Source organism: Gasterosteus aculeatus, chromosome X, assembly GCF_964276395.1.
Source record: "Gasterosteus aculeatus chromosome X, fGasAcu3.hap1.1, whole genome shotgun sequence".
Lineage (NCBI taxonomy): Eukaryota > Metazoa > Chordata > Actinopteri > Perciformes > Gasterosteidae > Gasterosteus > Gasterosteus aculeatus.
The window spans coordinates 6,927,473-6,937,529 of record NC_135698.1 but is presented as its reverse complement, the minus strand read 5'-3'; the positions used below and the strand labels follow the sequence as shown (position 1 = coordinate 6,937,529).

The 10,057-nt window shown below is 40.6% G+C and overlaps 1 protein-coding gene across 1 annotated transcript; it reads right to left on the bottom strand.

Annotated features, from left to right (window-relative positions):
* Positions 1–4,374: 4,374 nt before the first annotated feature.
* On the bottom strand, positions 4,375–9,433 carry ndufa9a (NADH:ubiquinone oxidoreductase subunit A9a). Its single transcript, XM_040163497.2, has 11 exons — positions 9,364–9,433; positions 7,981–8,154; positions 6,936–7,033; positions 6,710–6,801; positions 6,469–6,610; positions 6,291–6,393; positions 6,032–6,102; positions 5,858–5,934; positions 5,072–5,167; positions 4,721–4,787; positions 4,375–4,630 (listed from the first exon to the last, which is right to left on the bottom strand). The coding sequence occupies exons 1-11, from the start codon at positions 9,416–9,418 to the stop codon at positions 4,460–4,462; spliced, it is 1,146 nt and encodes a 381-aa protein (XP_040019431.2). The 5' UTR covers positions 9,419–9,433; the 3' UTR covers positions 4,375–4,459.
* Positions 9,434–10,057: the final 624 nt, after the last annotated feature.

Here is a 10,057-nt window from a genome sequence, read left to right as displayed (position 1 = left end):
TCTTCATTCATTTAGAATACAGCTCTTTAGAATAATATATGATGAGAACATCTGTGTTTTACACTACATTCCTTTCAGGGAATGAATTGGTACTCGCACAGCTTTTTAAGGATTTTTTTGATCTGGTCCAGTTTCCTCCTCAAAACCTCATGGCTTCCTGTGAAAAAAATGTATCTGTTTGCCAACTCATCATGCAAATGACGAAGCATGTTCAGAGTAAAAAGCTCCAATTATTCCAGCTCTTTGCAGATGTCTTCATTGTGGTTCGTCACAAAAGGATCACATTGAGCATCTTCTGTACTTCTATGCCAATGAACTGATTTGATAACATATACGCTGATAAATCAACAAAAGAGCATTGTCTTATAAACCCGTCATTAGAACACAAAGTCAACACACGGCTCTTGCGGAAAACTCCAGTACCGACATTAAGCTTGATAGATTGATATGTTGGCGTGAGAGCGGAGGTTGACTAACACTATCTAAGAAGCAATAAAGAGACAGTGCCAAGTACACTTTAGTATCTTTTGTGCAAGCTTTCTTATGACCTTCATGCTTGTACCAAACTCCCTTTGTAAACTGTAATGGAGTTCAGCAACGTCATTTTTGAAGGATATTTTTTTTCCTAGTCAACTGTGTCTCTATAGATTTCATAACTACGTTTTCATTAGTGTCGAATGGTCTTCACATTAGAATTGTTTTCATCGGCTTGGAAAACCAAGTCAACCAAGTGAAGTGGACAGGAAAAGCCAATACTTTATCAATACACCTGTTCAAGCAGGAAAATGTAAACAAAAGTGAACGCTTTTTGCAATCAGTGATCTGCTTTTTGTAATTTGCTTGGATCTGCAATCCACCACAAAAGAAGTCTGTCTGTTCAGCTAGTTTCTTCTTGTGGATTCACAAAAAAGTGAATTAGCAGAGGGAAGACGACAGAGAACAGGACAGGGGGAATTACTTGTTCTTTTAAAGGATCTTTTTGTTACATGTCAACTCTAAATAAAAAGAGCATTTATAAATGATCTCCTTAGCAGGTCCTGCATTAACGGACACTTTCCGGCAGGCCGGTGGGAATTCTCACTGTTAAAAAATACAATGCACTCTAAAAAGCCCAACTTCAAATTTGTTTGAACACATTCTTTAAAGTTAAGTCAACAAATACCTTTGAAAAAGTTGAACTAACTCAAAATGTCAACTTTACTAATAAGTACTGCAATCCACTGAAACATTTAGAAACACACACACATATACTGTATGTGTATACACACAGGGATTTAAGCCAGAAGTGCACCCCTAGTGGTGGAAATTATAACACGTGTAATAATGTTTAGTGTTAGAATTGTAGTTTGTGATGTTAGATATTAGTTACATTAACATTACATTAACATGTTAGAGGAAGTGAATGCAATTTGAATCAAACACAATGTATAGTCATTTAAATCATATAAACACTGTACACATTAACATTCTGTCACAATGTGATGTTAAAACCTGGGGACGGATGCTAATTGCCGTCCTTTATGGATTTCTCCATATTTCCAGATTTTTATCCCCAAAGAGGGTTTTTTGAGAGTTTTTTCTCCTGTCAGGTAGTAAATGAACAACTTAATGTAAGGCAGCCGACTGAGGCAAATGTCCTGAGAATTGGACCACATGAGCTGTCTTAGATCTTATGATGAAGTGTGATGAACGGTGATCATTAATGATGTGTTGTAATGAAGGTGTACTAGTTAAAAGATGAAGACAAACTATGCATGCTTTTTTATATTCACTCATTGAGGCATGGAGCCAACTGTATCTATTGAATGCATTGCAATGTATTGCAATGCATTGCAATGCAAAACTGTCTTTCTGGTCTATGGTAAGTCAGGTCTCGGCAGGCCCAAAGTCGTATATGGAAGTCTTTTAGTTATAAGGAAGTCTATTAGTTCTCAAAAGCCGAAACGCAGCTATGACTACTTCAGGGAACTAGAACAGAGAGGAATACATTAATCAGGTCAATAACAGAGAAACACGTGGCACCTGGTGGAACCAATGACAAGATCGTACGTGGATTTGCCACTTCTGGTGCCCATTGAAAGGTGGCTGCATTTACTGCTCGCAAATCCTGCACAAATCTCCATTCTGTGAGCTGACCATTATCACAAACCTTTTTTAATGGGTGTGCGCACAGGAATCTTCACATGGTACTATAATCGATGGCTTCTTGTTTGAGGCACGGCCTGTAATTAGATTCAGGACACCCTACCAGCGGCGCCGCGCCCTTTGTGAGACTCACACGGTACTTTCTGCTGCTAAAATTGGATACAAGCCTGCTTTTTGTTTGTGTTCCTCGAGGAGCTCTACGGTTTTGCGCGCTCTGTATTTTTGTGATCAATGCAGCGCTGCCTACATTACTACTATCGCCCCTTTGAGGACACACCTCAAGAGTTTTCAAAGGACCAAAGCGGGGAAAGGACTGTTAGAATTTTCCTGCAGCCGCTTTGATAAGTCGCTTTAGACTTGCTCAGAGAATTCTCTATTTCGCGAAATATTTTACTGTTCGCTTTGTATTTCACTTTGTAATTGTATTCCTTACAACGTTTAGTTATTAAATACTTTTTGATTTTTGAATTTAAGCAAGCTGACTCTTTTTATTATTCGTTTCCGCCCGGGACGAGAACAAAGGAGTGAGGCCTCCCTCGAGAGCTTTCCGAAACCCTAACAATATACACATACACACATGTATGATACATTGCTTTTTATACCTAAATTGAGTAAGAATGACTACAGATTAATAAAAACCTGCTCCGCTGGTAAAGCTGATATGACAACTCATTCCTAGAAGGAAACTGCCTGACCCATAAAGATAAGTACAGCAGCTGACGTTGGTTAAGGGATGGACCTAGATGGAAGGTTTTGGGTTGGACCTCTATTATGAGGTCTGGTTGGAATTAAGGGTTTACTACAATTATGTCTACTCCAAGTTGAATGTGTGACTTTTAAATCGTTTGCCCAGTATGCTCCGTAGACCCATCTCCAATCGAACAGATGCTGTATTTGGTATGAAAGTACGTACGGATTTTAACACTCCACTCTCCTCCGGCGAGACTCATTAGCGGTTGATATCTTAACTCTTGTTGGGCGTATCTTTTGTAATAGGTTAATCTAAACAACGCTACTTAATTAGTGCCTACAGGTCTACTACTAATAACAGGTTTCAGTTAGTTTCCCTCGAAGAGGCTGGCACAAAACTGTCTTCCTGGTCTATGGTAAGTCAGGTCTCGGCAGGCCCAAAGTCGTATAAGGAAGTCTTTTAGTTCGCAAAAGCCAAAACGCAGCTATGACTACTTCTGGGAACTAGAACAGAGAGGAATACATTAATCAGGTCAATAACAGAGAAACACGTGGCACCTGGTGGAACCAATGACAAGATCGTACGTGGATTTGCCACTTCTGGTGCCCATTGAAAGGTGGCTGCATTTACTGCTCGCAAATCCTGCACAAATCTCCATTCTGTGAGCTGACCATTATCACAAACCTTTTTTAATGGGTGTGCGCACAGGAATCTTCACATGGTACTATAATACCTGGTTTAAAAAAGGGATTCAAAAACTGGTTTTATACAATCGATGGCTTCTTGTTTGAGGCACGGCCTGTAATTAGATTCAGGACACCCTACCAGCGGCGCCGCGCCCTTTGTGAGACCCACACGGTACTGTCTGCTGCTAAAATTGGATACAAGCCTGCTTTTTGTTTGTGTTCCTCGAGGAGCGCTACGGTTTTGCGCGCTCTGTACTTTTGTGATCAATGTAGCGCTGCCTACATTACCACTATCGCCCCCTTTGAGGATCTTTTGCACCCGGCCTGAAATCTTTAAGGCTGAGACGCTGTTACAACCATGGACCAAGATCCTGCCATTCCCAGTGAGATGGTTTAGCCAATAAAATGTTTCTTTTGTGTATTAGTGTGTCCGCCTCAATCATACATATTCAACGAACCCCTACTGCCTCGACTGGCTGTGTTTGATAAGGTGCGTTTTGACAATTGCCTTGCAGATTATATATATATATATATAATGTCCTGTCGTGGCTTTGTGGTGTCTGTGCGAGTCCTTTAAGCCAGAGTGGCTGACGATTGGGGATGAATTGAAGTTTTGGAACCAAACCTTTCAGTTAAGGTGTGTTCACACAACCGCGGTGCGAATAATTTGCGCTGTAAGGATGAGCGCGTGTGTTTAAAAATGTCCATAACCTTTCCCAAAAGTTTTGGGATTCTATTTTTTTCTCCAGGACTTTTCCAGGCCTGGAAATCACTTTTACAGGTTTTTCATGACCATATGAACCCTGTTAACAATAAAAAGTCATAACAAATAAAAAGACTAAAACATAATGGTTAGAGGATCTTTTTTCATTATTTATTTACAGAATATGGTTGAAGACCAAACAATCAGCGATACTGCTCGAAAGTTGTTGGTAGTTTAGTAATTGACCGTCTTGGCCGGCCTTGTCTCATCCAGGTCAGCTTCAAGGTAACGGAATCGGCGATGACGGCGCAGAATCTCAATTGCCTTTTGTTCTACGGTGGAGGGAGTGATGCCAAGATCCTCCAGACCAGGAAGTCCTGGGTACTTCATGTCTGTTGCGTGAAACTGGAAAAACAAAAGCGCAGTAGAGAATCAGTGATGGCTGGAGAACGTCTGCGAGTGAAAACAGGCTCTTTTCATAGAAGGTCGTCTTACTCTCTCTACTTTGTCTGCGGTTGTCCAGGGTTCAAATGGGTTCATTGAGAAAAACTTAGCAGCAAGGCTGAAAGTAGAAACACAAAAGCCTTCACATGATATTACAGAGATAAAAATTACACCTGAGAAATGGTTGGATTACTAAACCGGCCTTTTTCTGTGAATCTTTCAGAAGACTGATATAGATCTGCAAGTAAAAACCTCTAGAAACTGTGTGCAAATATGGTATCAATATGGGTGTACACTTTGCTATTATTTACAATTAAAGCATCTTGTATGTGGTGTGGTTGGATGCTCGAGTCAAGAGGGCTTTTCTCTGAAAATGCTGAAAAACATTTTTAAAGCACGTACTGATAGAGCGGGCGAGGCAATGGGTAGGGCAAAAAAGGTCTGTGGGCCACCGCGTAGATGTACTCCACCAGGTCATGGAGGAGGTAACGGTTGGGACTGGACGACGGGAGAAAACAGGACAAGAAACAGTTCAGGAAGGAGAGCTGAATACTAAGCTGTGTACAAATATTGCATGTTCGGCTCATCCTTGCACTCTTTTCCTCTCACTCCTAGATTTATATAATGATAATCCAACTTCATGAACAAAACAAGTGTGGTCCAAATAATAATAACAGAAAACACAAAAATAACTTGATTACAATATTAAAAAGGATACAAATGTAATAGATTTAAAATCACAGTACTGGTAGTAAAACAGCATGAAATAAAAAAAGGCATCAATAAAATAAAATCCATTGAAATAATGAAATAAAAATAAAAAAAGGTCGGAGCAGCTCCTGGATGCTCAGGCAGACTGAGACTGTTCATCAAAAGGGTTACGCCTGCACTTTGGAAGAACATTATGAACTTTACTGGCTCGCACACTGATAGCATGTATGCCAAATCGAGACCATGAAGTGCTGTAAAAACAATCTTTCGTGTAACTTCACAGTTTTTTTTTTTAATAGCCGACATAAACTTCAAGGACTGCACATTCCAAACAATGCTGTTCCCTTCCCTCACATGGCAGAATTCTGTAAATTATACCTGTAACTACAAATGATATGCGATTCACGGAAATACTGCTATCCACTTTCAGTATTTGCTCCGATACTTTGCACGCGCTTGTGAGCGATGGACACGTACCCAACTAATGCATACGTCTTGCCGTTAGCATCAGGGTCTCTGACAGCACTGATGATGGCCTTGGCCACATCCACCACCTGAGGAAGAAAGAGACGGCTCAGCTGGGTTCATTTGATCATCTGTATTTACCGAAGGGATTACATCAAAATAGCGGTCCCTTCACAACAAACGTACGTGAACGGGCTGCTTGACGGTCTTCTTTCCCATGGATATGAGCGGAGTAGCGTTGCCAAACCAGCGCATGTCTGAGAAAGGACATTACATTTTCACTGGTTAGCTGACGTGTGCTCGTAGGGTTAGAGCCCGAGGTTCACGAAAGAGCACAAAACACAGCCTAATCACAGAAACCGAATCTATCTGACATGTCAGCCCACCAGTCGATTATAGTCAATGACTGATTTCAGAGTCTCTTCCACTTACGCCAACTACTTACTTGCATAATAGTTGAAGAAACGGTCCTCCCGGCCAAACATCTCAGATGGCTTCATGATGATCGCGTCGGGAAACTCGTCTCTCACTGCCGTTTCGCCTACAGCCTGTGGGTAAAAGTACAACGATCTAGTACATTTATACAGATACACCAGTTTGAACGAACCAAAACAGCCCTTCACCTTGTTCCTCAGGTATTTGGACTGGCTGCGTATGTCAGCGTTGAGGTGGGACATGTGGACAAACTTTGTGATGCCGGCCTCTCTGGCCGCCTTGGCAATCTGCTGAGGGAGGGTCACAAAGACATCCTCGAAGCGGTAGTTGCTGTTCACAAAGAGGAGGAATACTTGCACATGAACAACAAGTTTAAGGCGATAACATTGCACATAAACCAAACCCTTTTGGACTTCTGCCAACACATACCTCGTTTCCCACTCTCTGCCAACGAGGTTGATGACAACATTAGAGTTGTCCAACGCCCGTTTGATGGAGTCTTTGTTCCTCGCATCCCAATCCTGTGACGAGGCAGAGACAACACATTTTCATTTCAGTAGAGGCTTGAAAAGCATCATTCCTACAAGTGAGTACATGCAGATCAAAGAATCGGCAAGATTTCTTCAAGATACACACGTGTCTGTGTGCATCTTACCATGAAAATGATCTGTCCAAGATCCCCCATGGGCCTCAGGTACATGACGTCATACTGATCACAACGGTGAGGGACGACAACCTGAGAGCCGATGCGACCTGCAAGTCAGCAGTTAGTAAACGGACAATCACGTCTTTGCGTCATTCTCCTTTTTTTTTTTTCTTCCTAACTTTCAAATTCATTATCCTAGTAGTATATATAAAATGAAACAAACATTACAATTTGTTGTTATGTGACTTGTCTTCCAATGCAGCTACTTGTGATGTATATTAAATAGCATTATTGAAGAACATGTGTGAAACATGACTTTCTTTTAATTGTAAGATAGCTTGTAGTTTTGTATTTTGTAAATACGCTTTTGTTAAGATGTTATTTGCAAAAAAATGGATGTTATTTGCTTGCAGAATTTGTTTTGCAGCGTGTATTATTGTACTGTCAACTATTGTATGATATTTTATGATCTTTTTATGAACATGTTTACCTGATAAGCTTAATGGAACCACAGCAAATAATAATTAAATAGTAGTTTGAGAATACTACGACACAAAACTACATTGAAGCATGCAGTGTGAACAGGGTGCCATTGATTTAACAATTGACTCATATACTCCCGTAAGAACTTTAAAAATCAAATCAGCAATTGGTGGCTGGCAAAATCTGAATTCTGGGCCAATTTAAATGCTAAAATCACATCAAAGGATAGACATTAGAACAGCGGTGTCAAATATACGGCCCGTCGGGGGGTGCAGTTCGGCCCGGTGGATGACTAAGTGTAAAAATGACATAAGACATAAATGAAAGACTTTTGTATTTATTCTATCTCAAATAAATCACAATAACTCAACAACTATTTAAACATTCGACTTGGTAAATCAATAGGTACATTTATCCTAATTGCGCTGCGATCTTATCTGGGACATTGGACATGTAATGAAATGTTCACACGCTCAAAATACGCACGTTTGCTGAATATAGACTGTTGGGAAATATCAGTATGCATTACATTTAACATCAGTAATTATTTAAACTATATTTTTCAACTCACCCAGCCTGTTGACGACGTATCGACCCAGAAAGCCTGTAGCACCAAACACTGTTGCCGCTATTCCACTGGAGGAGGAGCGTCCTCCTTTACCTTTGGGGACGACAGCATGGTGAAGCTTCCTCTGCTGGACTTTGGTGACGGAGGCAGCTGACAGCACAGCAGGGGAGTAGCTACCTATTGAGAGGAAAGCCACAGCGTTCGATCCACATCATAGAGGTGCTCTTCATTTCTATGCAGTTACGTCAATGATATCATTAGGGCGTACGAAAAAACACATCCAATACAAAACAATTTAGTTCAACATCATCGCTAGTTACGTAGTTGAATCATCAAAACGGAGATCCAGATGTGGCTGGTGGCAGGCTACTGTGACTCAGTGGAGTGGACCGGTTCCTAACGGCATCCAAGTTTCCTAAACGCATGGTACAGCTTGAAAGTGGAATGGGTCGGGAAGCGGTACCGGTCTGATAAAGGACTCCAGCGTTCAAGATGCACCTGCCTTTAGGAAAAGGCAAATGCAGCTGCAGCAGGAGTGGCATCTGTCAATCACTGAATCACATCTGTACCTGACCGAGTCAAAGGAGCCTACCAACGGCCACTTTTCAATCTCGGCATTCAAAATTGCAATTCATTTTTTCAGTTTCAGGTTCGGACTCCCCCACCCTCATTGTGTTTCACTCTCTGAATATACTATATAATATTGCATGCACTGACAGATGGAAACATATATACACACACACACACACACACACACACACACACACACACACACACACACACACACAGACAGACACAGAGTAGCAAGAAGGTTTGTTACAAGGCTGCATGCTTCCTAACGAACACTCAATGAGGAGCCTCGGACTGTACATAAGCACTGCGTTGTGTACTACGGAAAGATAGCTGATGACAAAAATATAATGGGGACCAACTCTTGCTCCCTGTGAAGACAAATCACTTTAAAATATCGCCACAATAACATATCACTTAATGCTATATTGATATTTCAAAATTAAAAGAAACATGGCGACGTAAATATGACAGACGTAACGTTAACGATAGGCCACTATGCAGGAAAATGGCTATAACTCAGCCTAACCATTATTTGATTAACACACATGGAATTGTAGGTGTTTGTACAGTCATTTAACGTTAGACAACAATATTAAAGTAATTACAAAATCTAAATGTGAGTTGCTAGCAAGCTAAAGCCCTTGCTAAGAGGTGACTAGCCGAGCCGGTTAGCAAGGTCACTGGAACCGACTGTGTGATCTAACTGTGAGACTGGGTTGGCACGGACTACGTGTTAAAATATTCAATATAACAACAATATACTCCTAGATGTCAATGCAAGCACCACAAACCTTCTATTTTGACATTACTCACTTGAAATCTTGGGAAGGACACTCGCAGGACGGCTAACCAGTGCTACGGTCGCCATCTTTCCTACTACGGCAGAGCGCATGGGCCAAAAAGCCTACGTCAATTCACACTAGCGGTGGTTAGAGGACAGTGTGGCGCGCACTGCTGAAACCTGGGAGCTGTGGTCCAAACACTACTAAACGTACAAAAAGGTTTAGATATTAACTATTTATAAATAAATAATCTATTTATTTACAAATTATCTTTTTGCATATTGTTTTAAGTTGCATGTGTCGATTGGAACCAATATTTAAATTAAAACAGTCAAATACTATTCAAGTGGGCCTGGACGACGGGGTTCTGGCGGGGTTTGCGTTTTTATTAACAAAAATTAACACTTTTTAAGTCTTTCAAATCATTTTAGATACAGTGTCCATTATTCAACGTGGAAACATGGAAACAAACTGAAATCTGGATAGTTATAATTAATAAAAATATACATATATTTATTTGGTACCTACTATATTTAGCTACTGTGGCCTTTGCACTCGTTGTTTAATTCATTTTTTAATTCTTATTAATTTTATCATTATCATTATACTGCTGCTCTTACTCTTTTACCATGTATCTTGTGTGCACTGTCCACTTTACTGCCGCAATCCTGTGAATTTCCCCATTGTGGGACTAATAAATAATAACTTTAATTTATATAGCACCT

Excerpts from the sequence above, each read along its gene's own strand:
- ndufa9a (XM_040163497.2), bottom strand. The coding sequence starts at position 9,418 with ATGGCGACCGTAGCACTGGTTAGCCGTCCTGCGAGTGTCCTTCCCAAG. Across the intron at positions 7,034-7,980 it reads ATACGTCGTCAACAGGCTGG|GTCGCATCGGCTCTCAGGTT; the intron begins GTGAGTTGAAAA and ends GCTGACTTGCAG. Across the intron at positions 6,802-6,935 it reads TTGGACAGATCATTTTCATG|GATTGGGATGCGAGGAACAA; the intron begins GTAAGATGCACA and ends GCCTCGTCACAG.